Source organism: Mycteria americana, chromosome 12 (genome assembly GCF_035582795.1).
Source record: "Mycteria americana isolate JAX WOST 10 ecotype Jacksonville Zoo and Gardens chromosome 12, USCA_MyAme_1.0, whole genome shotgun sequence".
In the NCBI taxonomy this organism is placed as follows: Eukaryota; Metazoa; Chordata; class Aves; order Ciconiiformes; family Ciconiidae; genus Mycteria; species Mycteria americana.
The window spans coordinates 16911499-16930241 of record NC_134376.1 but is presented as its reverse complement, the minus strand read 5'-3'; the positions used below and the strand labels follow the sequence as shown (position 1 = coordinate 16930241).

The 18743-nt window shown below is 50.2% G+C and overlaps 2 protein-coding genes across 12 annotated transcripts in view; both read left to right on the top strand.

Annotated features, from left to right (window-relative positions):
- Positions 1–3263, top strand: part of NPRL3 (NPR3 like, GATOR1 complex subunit) — an 88307-nt gene extending 85044 nt beyond the window's left edge. For 6 of the 9 annotated variants that reach the window (XM_075515399.1, XM_075515401.1, XM_075515400.1 and 3 more), the window contains one exon: positions 2690–3255. In XM_075515399.1, the coding sequence (XP_075371514.1) occupies positions 2690–2906 (217 nt within the window). In that variant the 3' untranslated portion in view covers positions 2907–3255. Of the gene's footprint in view, positions 1–2689 lie in introns of all 9 variants that reach the window. The other 3 variants (XM_075515395.1, XM_075515396.1, XM_075515406.1) reach the window with 3 other exon arrangements.
- Positions 3264–5254: 1991 nt separating this feature from the next.
- The window catches only part of RHBDF1 (rhomboid 5 homolog 1), a 39287-nt gene continuing 25798 nt past the window's right edge, over positions 5255–18743 (top strand). Inside the window, exon 1 of one of the 3 annotated variants that reach the window (XM_075515391.1) lies at positions 5255–5352. In XM_075515391.1, coding sequence (XP_075371506.1) covers positions 5267–5352 — 86 coding nt within the window. In that variant the 5' untranslated portion in view covers positions 5255–5266. Of the gene's footprint in view, positions 5353–6020; positions 6289–6768; positions 6891–18743 lie in introns of those variants that run through there. The other 2 variants (XM_075515392.1, XM_075515394.1) reach the window with 2 other exon arrangements.

The window sequence follows — 18743 nt, the reverse complement described above, 5'->3', positions numbered from 1 at the left end:
AAACTGGCTACACACAAAGACAGGGTTCTTCCCCGTGAGAGCGACGCAGCCCTGGGACAGGACCTGGAGAGGTGGAGGACCTCCATCCTTGGAGGTCTTCAAAACTCAACGGCAATGCCACACTCTAGACATGACAGAGACAGAGCTCATACCAGAGCTTTGGAAGCTGGTAACTCCTCCTCTTCTTCGGCTCTTGTTTCAACCTGAAAAATAAGGAATAGTGCAGAAAGACCAAACCAGCAAAGCGGACAGGCTGGGAGGAGGAGCCACCTTTCCAGCTGTAGCTTTTCCCATTGATCGGGCAGCACAGGGGGACCAATAAAGTTTAGACCAGAACCCATGAAATTAGATTATTTGGAATAGTTTTTACATTAAATATTATAGTTCCTTAAGTGTGACTAACTACAGTATTTCTTGCTAAACATTGACAGGGTTAAAATATTTGTTGCTGGAGAGCGGATCTATATTACTGAAACAGGGAAAGTGGATTTTACTTTGAAATGTCAGCCTCTTACTTTGTCCCTTACTTGCCTATGCCAAAACTGTTCTTAAATATTTGTTTAAAGATTTACCGGATTTACAGAAAGCCCTGTTATTTTAGCTGAGCGAGTTCTTTACAAGGTTGTTGTCAGTAACTGAATTAATTTTTTCTCCAATTATTGAGTTCATATTTTTACATCAAGATGGCATATCTCTGCTCTTTCTTCAAAAATGCAGTTTATTTCTGACAGACCAACCAAAATTCTTTGGGTCTTTTATGAACTCTCTCAGTTCATTTAAGAGTAACTGAACTGGAAGTCTTTTTTTTTTTTTTTTAATTCAGTTCTCTTTTAGTTAATATGGGAACTTATGAGATGCTGAACTTCATTGTGGCTAATGCTGGTTTGAGTCCCTTTCCGTGACGCTCTCCTTTCTGAACTGAACTAGATCACTCATTATTGCCAATTTTGAATGTTCCCCTTCGAGGCTTGTCCCCAGCAGCAGGTTAGAAGCCAGTGGACTAGCCTGGAGGGATGCAGTTGCTGGCTGCAGACTACCAAACCTTGCTTGTCCACCTGATTTTGTTTCTTACAGTGCTTTGGGGATGGGCTTCTTTGGCATCTGTCAGGCTGATGTGCTGTGTTCCTACCTCTCCTGCACCTCTTCTTCATCAACATGAGTAACTCTTAGTGCTGGAAGCAAGTATGACACCAGTGGCTGCTAATGAGCCTTGGCAGGGGGGGCAAGCAAGGATCCCAAACATCACCATGACATTCACCTACTGGCCACGGAGCTCACACTCCTTGTGGCTCATCTTTCCCTTCTGGCATCCATTCCCCATTAGCAGAAGACGGACATTTAAATGAAACTCACCGTTCAAAACTCAGGCACCCCAGAATTACAGTTCACCAACTAAAAGGTAATTTGTGCAATTTGAATTCAGCCTCTTCCATGCCTGCATTCTGATAGCAAAGTTTGATGACATGCTTGGCGACTACGCTCCATATTTGACTGCTTTATAAGAGTCCTCGTGTGCCTCTTGGAAATAAATCTGTCTAGTTTTGAAATTCTGAAGCAATATTATTTCATCTCTTGCCAATAGTGGATTGGAAAATGATAAGAGTCTTTTAGGCTACATAACAGATATTTTGGGGGTTTCATCTTTCTTCTCCCATGACATTTTTATTCCTTCCATATGAAACATACAGATATGTATATGTTACATATATATGTTAAAAGCTCCCTTTTTTTGTTGGAGTAAACTGTGGAGAAGGCAGCTATTTTGCTAAGTGACATTTCCTAAGTATTTTGGAAATAATAGCCTTCTTTACACATACTTTTTTCCTTCTTTTTTTTGCCAATTTCCCCAACGGGTTGACCAAAATGAAAATTGCCATTTTGATCCAAATGGATTTTTGGGGTGAAATACAGTGTAAAATAAATATTTCTGTAAGGGCTGGCCATGAAATCCTAGTTTTATGTCATTTCCACTCCTCCGCCTCCTCCTGCCACTGCAAACGCACACATTCCCTGCAGCCAGAGCTAGGAATGATCAATTGTAATTAATCTGGGCAGAAAATTAAGGGGTTGAGTTTCGATGTGATTTCCTCATGCTCTGCTGGGCAGCAGCTCCTGTGGCTGTGAGTGGTCTGGGGCACCACCACCCTTCCAGATCCTCGCCATTTTGGCTCCTCTCCCACCTCATCTCCTGTTTTCGGTCCCCAGCCCCACATGGACTTGCTGAACACGCCTCTGAAGTGAATTAGCCATCCTGATTTGGGTTGAATAAGCTATGGACTAGGATGGTGGGGCTTGGTTTTATTTTTAGGCCTCTTCCCTGCGCTTTGAGTCCTGGCTTAACACCCTGTCCCTGCTCTGTGTGCAGCCCTGCAGGCCTGCTGCCAGCTCAGCCCGCAGCACATCCAGTGCCTCACCAGGTGCACAGAATTGCCAGGCTAGAGTCACCTCCGTGTCCCTCCTTGCCACTGCCTCATCCCGCATAATAATGTCTGCAATGTCTGCTGGTGCCTGAGGGTGACAGAGGCTTCAAAGGACTTTCTGCCCAGTGTTAGGTTTTTGAACTTAATGTAAATTGAGTGGATTATAAGAAATTCAAGTTGCGACATAGCTGCTTGTTAACGTCTTTTTTTTTTTTAAAGCAAAAGGTATTTCATTTGCACTCTAAAAAGTATCAATATTTTTTTTGCAGGTCAGCAGCACCATTCTCAGCTTGGCATCCGATCTGGAGAGGAGGCATCTGTACTCCAAGCGTTTTGCACCAACACTCTGGGCCGTTAGCACCCATGGCACGGGAGAAAGGGCACTGCTGGGGCTGGGTACTCAGAGCAGCCAGCGCTGCTCTTCCTGGCATGAGGCTGGGGCAGAAAGCAGCAATGCCAGCTGCACACGCAGGAGCTGCAGGGTAGCCAGGAAGAAGAGGAGACTATTTCTGTAGCAGCTCTGGTGAACAGATCCCATGGTACCAACCCCACTTCTCCTGTCCATGGGAACCCCCAGGCACATGGGACTGGGGATGAAAAACTGGCCTGCCATTGGCACCTGGTTTGTTCACTGACGAGGGGACGCAGGTGATCTCTGATCCGCCCCGGAAATGCATTCCCCAAGGGGAATCCCCATCCTCTCGCTCCTGGCAGTTCCCTCTCTGGCTCCTGGCCAGGCCACCTGCATTTGAAACTCCGTGGGACTTCGCTTGGGTTTCTGTGTTATTAATCCTCCCCAGAAGAAATCCCAGGCCTTTCTGGACCTCTTCCCTGTTTGCTAGGACAGCTGCCAGGGCTGCGCCGCTGCTTCATGTCAGCACAGGAGGCACTGCAAAGCCCATGTATTTCCAGAAGGCAAGGGGAGCTCGGCTTTCCCTGCGAAGGCTGCAATATGATGCTGTCTGTTGTGCTTGCCGGATACTGGGATGCTTTCTTGGCCTAAGCCCTGAACAAAGCAGGTTAAAATCAAATCATCTGTCTAGATAACTGACGATCCAGATAAAAATAGACCTCTGTGCTCCTGGTGTGTCCCAGATGTCCTCCCATAACTGTTAGGCAATGCACGCAGGCTGTAAGAAGGTAAGGGAAAAGGGGCTGTGCTGGCTCGGAGCATTGCACGGCTCCCCAGTGCCACATGTCCAGCGGTGGCCATAAGCACATGCCAACACCAGCATTTGCCTACTTGGATGTATAATCAATATACAGTGCAGCCCGATTTAAGACTTGACACAGGATCAGTGCTCCAAGGAGCACTGCATACAAATGTGCACGCAGGAGGGAGAACTGTGGGGTGCTGATGAAGACGAGGTATTGAACAAACGTGTGAAGTACTCACGGGCCGTTCTGCACCACTCCTGGCCGGTGCAGACCCTCCAGTGCCTGGCTGTAAGCAGGCAGGCGTGTGGCTCGCCTGGCTTTGAAGGAGCAGTTTAAGCGAGCTGTGGCAGTAGAAGTGCTGCACTTCACATGCTGATGGATATCTATTTCACCGGGTCTTAACCATGTCTTGTGGCAAGATCACAGCTTCTCATAGGTTTCAAGCAGAAGGGAGGAAATTCCAGTTTCCAGCAGAGAAGAACGAAGCAAATTCATGTAATCACATGTTCACGTTAAACATAACAAGCACCAGAAGAGAGCTGTCCTTCAGCTGGTCCTCGGAGGCCACATTTCAAACAGAAGTACTCCCTGCAAGCATTCATGAGGGAGAAAAAAACCAAGGCTGTCAGCCTGGATGACGTGCTCAGGACCAGGGCTGGTGGGTGACACTTCCACCCTTTCACAGCTTACAAATGTCCCCTCAACACCAAACTGCTGCTGTGCACCAGCTCATGCTCGAGAGCGCAGCAGTCAGAAGCTGGCCTTAAGTCACCCTATCCCGTGTATTTTAGGCTGATAGGACTCAGTGCACTGAAGGAGAAACACCCTGGGTGGCGATGGGAGCAAGGGGAGTGTATTCTTGACCAAGAGGGTAGACTTTATCTGACTAAGTGCAGATGCCTGCAGTTGTGTAAAAAAATCCCACCTCACAGACTCGGGGGGTCCGGGCAGGGAATCACTGGGGGAACGAGAGCTTGTGGGATGGGGTTAGCAGTGCTGTCTGCAGGGGTGTTCTACAGGAGTGAGAAATCACGTTTCGGTGAAAGAGCTTTGTTTTTCTTGCAAAATGTGCATACTGTTGGCAGGAGGCTAAGAAAGAGCACGGGTAGGTTAGAGTCAGACTCCGGCTCCAGAGCGTTCCTCCTGGGAGATGCTGAAGGGCCTGCGAGTTCATCTCTGCTGTTACGTTACTGGACACTTCTTTCTTGTTTATGTGGTAGAAACATCTGAAAATAATTTGTGCCTGTTAAGCTTCACGGAGCTTTGCGGCTGGTCAGGGTTCTGCGTGCAATTTGGTCTCCACCTCAGCCAGGACTAGCTGGGGCTGATCTGTGTTTGTTCATTAGCTAATGAGATGCAATGTAGTTAGCGGGGCTCTCTGGGGGGCTGCCTTCAAAGCGTGACTGCTGTTGCTGTGCGTGGGCACGTGCAGGGGTGGGTGCGGTACCGATGAGCTCACCCTTCGCAGGGAGCGCCGGCCCCTGTGACGGCAGCTCTCCCGCTCGTCCCAATCACTCTTGCGTGCAGGTCGGCAGGGAAGATGCAGTAAGATGGCAAGGAATACGCGCCCCCCCCAGTTATTAGTAATATAAAAAGCATCTGCAGCTGTGGCTTGGGGACCCGCTGAAGAGGGATGTGCATGCTGCAGGCCTTGCTGGAGCTCTAGCAAACCTCTGCGTGAGCAATACATGCTGACTGATGCTCTGGAGAGGACGGATGGAGAAATCTTCGGCAACAATCCCAGGACAAAGGCGAGGACGGCTGAGCAATCAAGGTGGGAGGATGCCATCCAGAAGGGGGAAATGTTTAAACTGGGAAGAAAGAAACAGCTTAGGGAAGGGATGATACACTAACCACATGGCTGGAGGAGGAGGTGTGAAGAACTTGATGGGGAACACAGGGCTAAGAGGGGGGAATGAGGCAAGGAGCGGGTAAAGGACAGTGAAACAGCAGAAAGAGCGAGGTGGCTGGGAGCTGCCAAGCTGCTCTGTGCGAGGGCAGTGCACGCCACCTGTGCGAGAGACTCGGAGGTGACGGCTCCCCATGGGTGGCAACGGGGCCGGGGAAGGCCTGGCCAGGGCCTGGCAGCTCAGCCGTGCTGTCCCCTCCGCTGAGGGTGCCTGCCAGCAGTGCCGAGAGTGACTCCCGGCCCTGGGGCTCCCCACACGGGGATCACCCCAGCTCCCCCCGGGCACAGCCGCGGGAGCACCGCGCGGGCCCGGCGCTAACGGGACCTGGAGTTAAACGGTGTCACCGCAGCTCGGCTGGGGGTCGGCGGCTGCATGCCTGCCTGCAGGGCAATGCCCACCCCCGAGGCTGACCCCAAAACCACGGCGGGGAGGCGGGGGCTCCAGGCCGGGGCCACGGGGGCCGTTCCGCGAGGGCCGCGGGCGGGTCGGTGGCTTCCGCCCGGCGCGGCGCATTCCTACACCGTGAGTCAGGGCGGCGGCGCGGCGGGATGCGTCGTCCCGCGGCCCCGGGCGCTGGCAGCTCCCCGGCGGGACTCACGCCGCCGAACCCGGCTCGGTTCCCGTCTCCCATTTGCATGCCGCGGCTGTGAATGGCGTGCCCGGCCGGCCGGCCCCTGGCACGGGGGAGGAGTCTCCGCGCCCTACGCGGGCCGAGCTCGGCGGCGCCGGTCCCTTAAGCCGCACAGGGGGGCGGCCCGACCCGAGCGGCGGCTCGCCGCTGCGCTTCACCCGCCTTCACGGTGAGTGCGGACCGCGGGGCCGGGGGGGGGGGGAAGCGAGGCGGGGGCGCTCCGCGGGGCCGGGCGGGGGCTGCCCCGGGGCACGGCGCGCACGTGAGTTGCGGGCTCCGTCCCGTCCCGTCCCGTCCCGTCCCGCGGCCCGGCCGCCTCAGCCGCGGCTCGGCAGCCCCCTGCTGGCGGCCCGACCGTGAGGGGCAGCCCCGCGGGCCGCCGAGGGCCGTTCCCTGCCCGGCTGAGGCGGCGCGGGCCGCGCCGCCTCAGCCGGGCAGGGAGCGGCCCTCGGCGGCCCGCGAGGCAAGGCCGGCGCCCTGAGGTGGCGGCCGCGGAGCCGGAGGCAGGTGCCGGGCCCGACCCCGGTCAGCAGGGAGAAGCCCTCTGAAAATGGCCCCCCGCCAGGCACCTTCGCCTGCCCCGTGAGGCGAGGCGCAGCGGGGGCGGCCTTCGGTGCCTCAGGTGGGAGCCCGGCCCTGTCAGTGACAGGCAGAAGTAGCAGCGTTGGACCTGTGTGATCTCGCGTCCCCAGAGAGCCGGGGTCCGGCTCGTCCGCAGTTCTTCTGGCGTCGGGAGCTTGGTGACCCTGGTGCTTTCGGCCGTAGGTGAAGGTGCGTGCTCACGGCTCGTTTCAGCTGATCCAAGTCCAGGCTGGAGCTGAAAGGCCCCTCCACCCCCATCGCTTGCCACGCGTTCCCGTTCACCCCTCCCCTGATGCTGGCGCTGGTGTTTTGGCAACCACCTGTGAGCTGCTCTGGTGGAAAACATATCGCCTTTTACATGTAAAGGTTAGTTTTCCTCTGGATCGAGTCCTTGAAGTCTTTTCACACTGTGCGCTGCTGTCACGAAGTGGGGGAGCCCAGCAGCCCAACGCGAGCCTGGTTAAAGCTTTTGCAGGATTGCACCCTCCGTGCTGAGTCCTTTCGGGCTCCTCAGAGAGCAACCTGTACTTCGCCCTGTTGTAGCACACACACACACTTAACTAGCCCTGCTGTGCCAAAGTGCCCCTTGTGCGTTTTTGGCTTGTGCTTTTCTCTCACATAACTCAGGAGAGGGGAGCGGCAGCACAAATGAGTTTTGTCCAGTGCTGGAGCATTCCTTGTGCACGACTTGGTTCTGGCTGCTGATTCTCTTGCAGGTTGGCTTTGCGTTGGGGTGCGCAGTGTTGGTCAGGGATGTCTCCAGGCCGGGTCTCAGAGCGAGCAGGAAGTTGTTTCCTTTCTTCCTGTTTTTGTCCCCATGGCTGCTAATTTCCTCTGGGAAGAAAGCTGTGCATTCTGCAGTAAAGGAAAAAATAGTCGCACGTAACGGGAAGGGACAAGGCAGCAAAGCCAAAGGCGCTCCTGAACGACGCATGGGATGAGGAAGGAGCACAGGGTGTTAACTGCAGTAATGCTGATAGAGCAGCAAAGACAAGTAGCTGCCTTTGTGCCATGAATATGGGTAAAAAGGGCCCACTTGGGACAAGCTGGGGAGCAGACCCTTGGAAGGAGAATTGGATTTCCACTCCAGTGCGTGGATATATGTTGCTCTCCAGCTCTTCTGTCTCGGTGGTGCGGGGTTTGCAAGAGGAGGTGATAACTCACGTTAGATCGGTTGATATAGTTGAAAGAAACAGATGAACTTCCAGATACTTCCTTCCTTTGAGTTTTGATTGTTAAAAGGACTTTACAGAAGGCCTCGTGTGCCTGAAAGCTGACCTGCCTTTTTTTTTTTTTTAACCCTCTGTTGCATTAATAACAGCTTTCATCCCTCCCTCCTGCTGCATCCCTCTTGTGTCCTTAGATCCTTGTGGCTACTGGTGGGCAGCCCAGGTCTCCATTGTCTGTTTGTGGGCTCGTGGGGAGCCTGCGCCATTCCTGAGCTGGGACCCTGCCAGCCTCCCAAGAGGTGCTGTGGATTTGGAACAGGGGAATGAGCTTCTTTACAGTCTTTGCGCTCATCGGTCCTGAGCCCCCCTGGAAGGCAGCAGCTCTCACGTGTGGTCATGTGTCAGCGATGTGCCTGCTCCTGTGCGTTCCCATGAAAGGAGGTTAATGCTGTGCAGTGTAAAAGCAACTCCCACAAAACTAGTTCTGCTCTGGGACTTCCCATGACAGGCCTTTTTTTTTTTTTTTTTTTTTTAGCAATACACTTGCAAGAGATCTGCCTACAAACTGGCTTTTCAGGTTCTGGGGAAAGTCATGGGCTGGCCCCGGTCTCAGGAATGTCTTGCTCTGTGCTGGGTAGGCTTCAGCCAGGGTGACGAGCTTTGGACGTGGAGAGTGCTGCTTGCCTGCAGAGCAGGCACCTCTTCTCCAGCAAGCTCGTCCTTCCCGTCACTTGGTGCTGAGCACGCGTGGCCCTGACGTGTCGCCTCAGTCAGGAGTTACGTCCCTCAGAGAGGGCCAGAGCCTCGTCACTGGACTTGGCAGATGGCTCGTTTCACTTTCGTGGCAGGGACTGCAATGAGGCTGCAGCTGAGCGAGGTCGCAAGGCAGGAATAGGAATTCCTTTTGGGGTCATCAGTCCTGTTCCTCTGGAATCCAGCCCCGGAGAGTAGCCAGCAAGTCCCAGCATGTTCCCCTGAGAGAGGCTGGGTCTGCTGAGTGTGGCATGATAGGACAGTTTATTCTGGGCACAGAGCCCACATGCTCAGATATAATTAGTAAAGATTTGATTCCATTCAGTGTGTTGGATCTCTCTGTGGTGCAAACACAGCCTGGTTAGTGCTGAAAGCCTGAGATGGGCAACACGACCAGGAGTCCTGAGTCGTTTTCCTCTTCCATTCAGTGCATCCAGCAAAAAGATTGGCAGCACCCTGTGTGCTGCTGGGGGTGCTGTCTGCTGAGTGGGACTGGCTGTGAGCTGAAGATCCTGACGTTTCTCTATCTGTATCTCTAGAGCTTTTATCCAGCAGAATAGTCTTTGATAAGATTCTTCCCTTGTGGTTGCTGCTTTTCTTCCTTAGTTATCTCTGGAGGCTTTGGCATCCCGTGGAGACAATGCATCCTTCTTGGAGGTTCCAGCGTTAATTGTGACCCAACATGACACTTCTATTAATTGCTGTTCCTACAGCCACCTGCCTGTTGCTGCTGTATGACCCATTTCAGTAGAAATACTTAAAACTCGAGGATGGGTTCCTTCCTTCACATTTTCCCTGAGCTTAGACGTGGATTAGTTTCCTTTCTTTTCAGCTGAAGAGGTGCTGGGCCCCAAGTCTAACTTTGTCAACATCAGTTGGAATGAGGCGGACAAGAAACGTGCAGATCTGGCACTGTTATTGTAAAGTTGCCTCCCTGCTGCTGGTTACCTACCTGCTGTAGTTTTAAGTAACTTGCAGAACGTATGTGTTGCCTGCCTGCTCAGAGAGCTGTGTTGCATGCCCTTTGCTGAGAGTGTGACAGCATCTCAACTTGTGCTGTGGGAGCTGCAACCTGAATTTAGTGGGATTTGTTGTGGGTAGAATGTCCCAGTGCTGCTGGAAAGAAGAGTGAAAGTGGTCTCTTTCCTCAGAGGAGGAGAAGCCCTGGTGTCCAGGGTCATGCACGTAGTTGTCTCCCCAGTGGCGGGGTTTTTTTTAGCTTTGTCGTTGGTTGGTTGGTGGGTTTTTTGGTCTTTTTGTTCGTTTATTTTTTGCCTTGTTCAGAACTAGTAGACGAACCAGTTGAACTAAATGGACATCAGGACCTGTTGCTTACTCCGTTAGTGTCCAGTGACTCCCCTCTGAGGTCAGCACCCACCATGCAAGTAACAGAGAAATATTTAGGAAGGGACAATCCCAGCCCTGCAGCTATTAGTCCCAAGAGATTACGGAGGCAACAGGCAAGATTTAACCTTGGAAGGAAATGGATTTCCCGTGGTCATCCTGGCAGCCCTATTTCTATGTCCTTGAAGGACCCCAAACTGATTTGGTGTGTGGTGTGTGTTCTTGCTATCCAGGCCTGCTTGCATGGAGTTGTAAAGACCCTCCCCCCAGCGTGGGGAGGGCAAGGCTTGCCAGCCAACCTCTCTATTTTCACAGGCAGGCTTGACTGTGCCATTGGGAAGGTCTAAGGACAGCCCCGAGAGAGTGAGGTTTCCACAGGGAGCGGTGGAAGTTGTGTCTGCGCTGAGACTGCCTATTGTCGTGTCCTTGTTAGTTGAACTTGAGGGGTTTCCGATTGCTTGCTCCTTTTTTTGGTCCTGCTTATCTAGCTGTTGTCCAGACTGTTTGAAGCCCACTTAATATCACATCTCTCATACTTGTTGTTTCAGTCCATGCTGCTGTAGGAATGAGGAAGTCGGGGTTTTTTTAATGTGTGTTGGGATGATGCCACAATGAGCAAATCGGTAGCTGAGGTTTTGAAAAAATCATCCAAACTATGGTCAAATCCTTTTGAATGACAAACAGTGGCTGTTTGCTACTTGGTGAAGGTGGAGAGCTTATTCTTCATGTTAACCTTAACTGTTAAATCTCCTAAAGCTATAGAGTGCAAGTTTCATTGGTTGTGTGCTCTGTTTGCTGCAGAGACAGCAAATGTCAGATTGACATAAGGCTTGTTCTTGCTGAAATTTCCTTTGGTTGCACTCTTCAACTACTTAGATACACCATTTATTTCAAATATAATTAAAGCTACTTTTTGCATGCTATAGAAAGGTTAGAACCATTGTGATACAGACCTGAGCAGCAGATAGGCTCTCAAATTCTGGGGCCTTTAGCAACGAACAGACCTCGCCTTAGTAATCAGAGCATCTCTAAAACACAGTGATTATTAAAGGAAATGTAATTTCTTCTTGGTGAACTAAGAAGTATCATTGCAAAATACTTCCCTGGCACAGTACAGCCTTCCCAGGGAGAGAAGAGATATCAAGACATGCCTGGTCTTGCCTTTTCTGGAAAGTCTACCTTTGCTGCCTTCTCCCATTCCTGTTTCCACTTTGCTGAGAGACAGCCCCTTGCTCTGCTGGTCAGCAGCAATCCCTGCTTTGAAGGGTTTTTTTTCTTTAAAAAGGAACAATCCATATGAGATCATCCTGAAGCTGTGCAGGATGCTGCTTTTACTGTTCTACAGGTCCGGCACTTACATGGCTTTGTCTCAGTGAAAGTTGTAACAGCTTGAATTTTAAAATCTTGAGGTTCTCAGACAGCTGGGTTGACAAATACACCTTCTGTCTTTCAGGAGTTATTGCCCTGTAGCAATCGGCACATGGGAGGTATGCTTCTCTGTCGCTTGAATTCAAAGCCCAGTGCTTTAGAGTGAACTGTAGAAGACAGGAGGCTGTGAGTTGTTTTGCCAAAAGGTGTGAGTGCACCTTCCTTTTCTCTGACTGCTCTGGGACTGTAATTTCAGGGAGAACAGTGAGAGAGAATGTGCCATTCACTCAGATTGAAGAAGTATGGTTCACTTAGATTTTAAATTTTTTTTGCTAAAACAAAGTTAGAATTATGATTATTTCTATTTGCATTATAAATGAGTTGGTGCATTGGGCACACATGAATGTACACGTGTATGCACACTTGCAGAGCAGGACAAGCTCTTCCTGCCACTGCTTTCCACTAGACAAAGTAGGAGATGGTGTGTGGCCGGCTGTCAAGCAATAGTAGGAGTAGACATTACAGCATCAGAGTGGCGGGCTAGCTCTCCTGTGTCCCTGGCTAAATCAGCTAATGCTTAGAAAGAGCAGCTCCAGCCGAACCAGCTCAGCTCTGAGTCCTTGGCTGTGTAATTGTTCTTTTGAAGGATCTCCACTGGGCCTCATTGCTGTGGGTGCGGCTTGTAGGTGCAGGCTTGTTCTCTCACTTGTATCCAGGTGAACAGAACTATGGTTGTGTTGGAGAGAGCAGGTGTGTGATGGTGAGTAAGGATGCTCTGAATTTCAAAGGAACATGCAAAGAAAGTTGGCCTGAATGGCTCACATGCTGCGGCTTCCATCCTTCCTGAATATAAAGGCTGTCTTCGGGTGGCTCCCGTGTTTGTTATTGTTACTTCCTCTAAGATTTTTTTAGATTGCTATTCAGTGTGGTTTTATGTAACTTTCCATAGGAAATGTTGTCATTCGCGGCAGTTTTGATCTCATTTGCCAGTGAGGCGTTTTTATTTAGCACAACAAACAGTGATTCTTAGCTGCTTTTAGTACCGAGAGTCTTTGCCATAGAGGTTGGGTGGCTTTTGGTCTGATAATTTTTGGTTTGGAGTATTGTAATCTTTCTAGGGGAGGTTGCTAGTTTTGGCAGTTGCTTTTTCCATCAATTGTTTATTGATGTCATATTTTCTAAATGAACAATGTTGTAATCACTAAGAGGCATTACCAAGAAAATTGCTCTTGAGGTGGGTGCACAGGCAGCAGCTATTCCAAAAGCAACCAGAGCCAGTGTTTACTGCTGTCTTGAGAGTCATACCAGTGCTGTGTTCCTAGCTTTCCTTGTGTCCCAAACCCTTACAGTACTTCTGATGAATATGAGAGCTGGTAGAAAAAACTTACAAATGCAGAATTTCAATGAAAAATGATACCTTTGTTAAAATACAGTGGTAGGATTTTGTTGGTTTTGTCTTTTGTTTTCTGATGTGGGGTCATGGCTGCACTTACAAAAGCATTTTTGTGCATCTTACCTTGCTGTATAATTGAGGCAATGACTGTGTCCATGGTACTTGTGGATCAGCCAGTACTTTAAAGTGCATCTATTTTACTAGTAATGAAAATAAATCCAGGACAGGGACTTTTGGAGCCCCATTAAATTGTTGCAATGAGTTAAATGTGTGCTAAAATAGTTTCTGTGATCACTCTTTCCTGCTTCTTTGTTAACGAGGAGCTCTAGTGACGCTGAAGAATGCATAGACCCAGGCAGAGCACTGAGATAACTGCTCTGAGGCTGCTGGGGACCCCAGAGCGAAGGGCTCTGCCGGCTCAGTGCAGGCACTGCTAACCCAATGGGCAGCTGTGGTTACCTTTGAAAAGGGTGCAAGAACAAGGCTTGCGTAGATGATCCTTCCTCTGGATACCCTTTCACTGTTGGCAGTCCATTATTTATAATTGGAGTTGTTAATATTTGAATTGTTAATGTGATTACATTCGTTATCCATTCTGGCTATGTTCGCTGTGGCACCAGACTAGCGGCAGTATCCCGGCTTCCTGCACAGGCATGCTGAGATGTATCAGCTGTCTGGTAGCTGGTAATGGATCTAGGTGGAAACCAGCTCCTTTTGGGGATGAGGCAGTGCTGACTCTACTGGCTTCCCTAAGGAATGGGAGTGCTGGTCAATGCTGGCTTCTCGCCCCCTATGCATGACGTACCGTCACTGGAGCTATTAGTAGGTATTGTCATCAGTCCATGCCCAGATGTAGCCTATAAGTGGCCTGCTGTGACCAGAGTATTAGGATATGGCTGCTGGAAATGTGACTATTGCATGTGGTGGCAGGCTGGTGTTCTCTGTGCAAAGCTGCAGGGTGTGTTCATGGAGAAGCACAAACAGGATGAAGACGCCAAAGTACTCCCAAACACAGAAGGTTTCCCACTGCTCCCCCCTCTTTGTTGGTTGTGTTTTATGCTCAGACTATTCCCCTTGCTGGAATCTAGGTAGGTTGTAGATGGTTCTGTATTGCATTTACTCTGGAAGGTGGAGTTGGATGCTGATTGCTCATTGCCTGGGCCCTGCGTGGGCTCTGGGGCGCAGGCATGCTGGCTAGTGCTGTGAACCTGCTTCCGTCGTCTGGGTCACACGTGCTTGGGAGGTGGAAAAGGCAGCCCCTCTGCCCAGTCTGCTGTACTTGGCTCCCTTCCACCTAGTTGCTTTGTGGGTGCCACAGGCCATAGGTGAGCAGAGGGAACTCATCCCTTGGGAACTCTTCTATGGAAGCTGCCCATGCGTGAGGCTTCGCCGTCAGCTCTAGAGAAATCTGTGGATGGTTTGGATGTTTTCCCATCTAATGATCCCACCAAAAATTCACTCTGTCTCTGGTGATATAGTAGTAGTTTATTCCTGCTGCACTCAAGACCTGCACTGAGGGCACTTCTCAGCAGATTATTTAAGCCTCAAGAGATGCAGAACCCACCTCCTCCCTTGTGATAATTGTTAGCTTCCCACAGTGGTACAAGTGTGAGTTTTTGGCCATGTTTTCACGATCGCTTTAAACTGTGCTGCCTTGAGAAGCAGTCCAGTCATCTGGCTCCAGCTGCTCTTTTTGTTCCTGCTTCTTCTCCTTTCCTTCTGCTGGCACAAGTGTTTGTGGAGCCATGTGGTGACTTGGATCAGGGAAGGAGCTTGGCCTGGAAAAAAACATTTTCTTTGCTGAGCTAATATGGGTTGGTTCCCACTGTGGATCACCCAACAGCTGTAGGGATGCTCATGCCAGCACGAGGAGGGGGCAACACAGAGGGCTGGGGTCACTGCTTCTTCTGTTGGCTTGCATCTCTCTCAAGTGGCCATGACATTTTTATAGCTTGAATTCTGTGCGTTGGCTTCTGTGTCCTTGTTACTATTCTGCATTTTCTCTGCTGCAACAAAAGGACCTCAAAGATCAGAGTCTGTTGCCTGTGTGTTTGCAGGTTGCGGTTGGTGGTCATCTTTTAACCTGTATTTGGAGAAGTTCAACTACAGATCTGGGGACTAACAGGAATCAGAAGAGTTTTTTGAGCTCCCTGTTTTTCTTCTCTTCTATATGAGGGCACCAGACCTTGATACCCTTTAGGTCTGATGTGAAGCTGATTTGAAAGCTTTTAATGCTGGCATTGAGCCATAAATGAGCTCCTGCTGGATTTCCATCATGTCCCACATCTTGTTCTGAAAATCAAGAAAATCAGTTGCTCGAAGGGACATCAGATCTGCTTTCCTGATCATGGGATTGGCTCACATACATTCAGACTTCACTGGCAGATGTTTTTATTACTTATATTTAAAACCTTCTGGCTCTGTATATAGCTGAGCCTTCTCCAAATTCAGTGGGTCCCAGTTGAAGCTTTGCACTCTCGATGTGCCTCTTGCATACCAGTATCATTCTATAAGGCTTTGCATGAAATGCTAAAAACCCTTGGGTTTTTTTGTAATGTAGCTTCCCGTTTCCTGTCTAGGGGTCTGCCTGGCCTCTTCCAAGCAAGAAAGTTTCCACTGGTATTTCTCAGCTAATTAAATTAAGTGGTTCACGGTGAGATCCTGCAGTGCTGCCTTGATTGCGTGGGTAGCCACAGAAGTTAAAGACCTTACCCATAGCATTCACCCCACTGCGGTGGGCTCCTGCTGGCGCAGCTCCGTGGTGGTGCTTGCGTGCTGCTTTTCCATGATTTACTGGCATGCTGGTTTTATGGCCACCTGCTTAAGCATGTAGCTCCTGTTCTAGCTCTTTCTAGAGCACTGGTTGAAAAGAAAACTCTCAGGAGGAAGATTGCATGCCTTTTAGTTCACTGTCTACAAGGCGAAGGCCTTTGTTCCATCGGAGCCTGCGCAAAGGCTTTTGCTACCCCAGATCCATTTCTTCCCTGTTCTGCTTCGACATAAATTTTAAAAGACAGTTTGGGTAGGGAGAGGCCTTTCCAATGTGCCACACTGGCCTGCAGGAAAGCTATGTCTCTTAATAAGGGGTTGGCTATTCCCCAGTCCTGCTGTCTGGTCCCTCTCCAGAGGAGAGTGCAGGGGCTCAGTGTGCTGCATACGTGTTGGCAGAGGCAAATGCAGTTCCCCAAGCGCTGATCTGCTAGGCTGGGGATGGAGGAGCGCTGTGTCACATAGGCAGGGGACAAAGGCTCGGGCTGTAGTTTGATGTTTCAGCTAAGCTGCTATCGTGCTGGGCTGTCACTGAATAGGCTTCTCCTACCCTTCCTCTCTCAGGCTGCACAGAGCTTACCTGAAATTGTCTGAGCCTCTTCAGGATACCAGATCAACAGGAAATAATTTACTAGGGTTAGTTTTGTGCTGGTAAAGAACCTTGAAGTAGCTCGCTGGAGTAAGGCAAGACTGCTCTTTAGGCAGCAGCTAGCTGTCAGATTGGTTTGCTTGCAAGCGGAAGGCAGGGCCTTGGGGAATTGTTGCCTGCGTGATTTGGTGCAGGCTGTTGTAGGCAGCATCAGTCTCTACCAGCACTTAAGCAGAGCTTGTGCGTGGCAGAGGGCAGTGAGAGGAGCAGTGGGTAGTGTGTGGGAATGGTAGTCCTGCCAGCGCCCTGCTGTGCAGGGCTAAAAGGGCAGTGTGTCTGCCTAGCTCACTGCCAGGCTTGTGCTCAGAGGTGCCTGGATTGCTCAGACCCCAGCTTCTGCTTGGCAGCCTGTGGGTCTGCAAAGCGTTACAGCATCTCCTCTGAGCTCGGCAGCGAGGGTCAGGAAAGCAGGAGAGAGTCCTGCACCGGGCCGCTGTCAGGGCAGTGCTGATGGCCTTGTTTCATTTCCGAGGTAGTTTCTTAGGGTGGGACATGGTGGTGGTCTCAGCTGAAGCCTGGGTGTTGCTGTGCCCTCGACAGCTTTCCCCAAGAGTGTAGGGTCACAGGCTGGTTCCACCTTCCCCGTCCCTGCCTGCCCTCAGCCCCTCCATCTGGCTTGTTTTAAAGGTCTGGCTCGTGCCTGGTATTTGAGATATTATTTGTAACTTGTTGGGTCTGATCCATGCTAGATGGTTTTATTGGCAGCCACGAGCCTGAAACCCCACTGCTCCTCTTCTCCTTGGACTTCCTGCCTTTTCCCTGCCTGTGCCAGCAGAAATCCTCCTGGAGAGTGAGGCACAGCCAGCAGCCTGCCGTCTCCCCTGGCTTGCTCTGTCTGCACAACACATTTAGGATCCCGGTTTCTTTGCTGTCTCTCCACCCGGATGCCTGCCAGTGTGCCTCAACCAGAATAGCTGCATGGACAGACCCCTTCAGGTACGCGGGAGGTGCCTGGGACTCTGCATAGCAGGCACTGCAAATACAGCTGTTGCAGTGATGGGGGGTTGAAAAATGGAGGAAAACAGCTGGAGGCTGACCATGGGACATGGTGATTGGATTGCAGCGGAATAGCCCTGGTGTCTGTTACCTCCTGGGGGTGTCTGTAAGAACATGCACACGCTATGCTGGAGAAGAGCAGTGTTACTGGAAAAAGCAGATGATGTGTGTGTGGTAGGGTTGAATGAAGTTGTCTTTTTTTTTTTTTTTTTCATTTGGAATGTTCTTGGGGAAAAAAACAGCTTTATTTTAAATGAGAATGCTGGTAAAATGGAGATTCTGGAAGAAGAAAATCAACATGGGAATAGCTTCAGTTGTCTGTTTAAATGGAAGGATGGTCTGTCTTTGAAATGACTGTGCAAATCTCTGAATGTATTTGAGATGCCTGTCAGTTTTAGGAGCATGCTCAGGCTTCTGTACAAGGCTTTTCCTTCTCTGTTTGGGTTGGTGGATTTCACTAAGCAGCTTTTCTTGATCATGTGCCAACTTTGGAATTTAATGTGCTCTCCCTCTTTCTTAGCCTGACCCACAGCACAGTGGATTTGGCTTTCAGTCTGGTACTGTGACCTTGCTTTGGCATGGAGCTTTTCAAGATGACTTTCGCAGAGTATCTGCAATATACAAGGTTTTTCTTTTGTTTGTTTATTTCAGTTGAAATGGACTTTAATTATTTCTGTGCTGCTACCACAGTTGTACATGCAGCTGATCAGTTAGAAGAAGCTAGATTTGCAAATGCCATGCGTTCAGCCTGTGTGCTGGAGAAGAGTTTGTATTTCTGGATTCCTCAGTTTTGTGATGCTGGGGGAACAGCTTCTGAGCTGACTGAGCAGTGCAGGTGGTGGCACTAGGACTGGGACTGTGCCAGCACTGGGAGAAGTCCAGGCAGGTATTGGGCCATTCCACCCCTTCCCAGTCTCTTCAGACAGTCTCCTTACCTACGTCTCCAATGACTCTTACGTGGTTTTGGTAATAGTGGAGACTTCTCTCTTGATGCTGCCTGTTGGAGCTGCTATCCTGACGGTTTACAAAAGTTGAGTTTCAAGCCTCAGTGACAGTTCACAAAAGCTTGAAAGCATGAACATTTCCGGCTACCCAGGATGAAGATATTTGGCTGATGTCTAGGTTGGTGGAGCATTTTCTGGACTTTGGGAGATGCTGCAAACCACAAGCACAGGTAAGAGGTCTGGAACAGCTCTTGTCCAAGGACTGAGCAGCTGGATGTGGATCCCACTGTGTTTGTGGGAAGAGAGGATAGTAGGGTCTGAAAGAGATCTGTAGTGTCAGGATTGGCATGGAGAAAGCGGATAGGGAAAAACTGTTCATTCTTCTAGCCCAAGAACTACAGGGCATCAAGTGAACCCAGGAAAAGGCAGGTTTAGAGACAAACTGAAGAAGGTGGCTTGTCACACGGCATGTGTTTCAGCTGTGGAGCTCTTTGTCATGTGCAGTTATGAATACTAAAGGTTTGCTTGCATTAAAAAATGAGTTGGATAAATTCTGGAAGAAAAATCATTGGATGGATATGGAGATGGATACAGAACCATTAAATGCAAAGACATTTCTGGCACAAGAAGCCTCCGAGTTATTCATAGCATGTACCA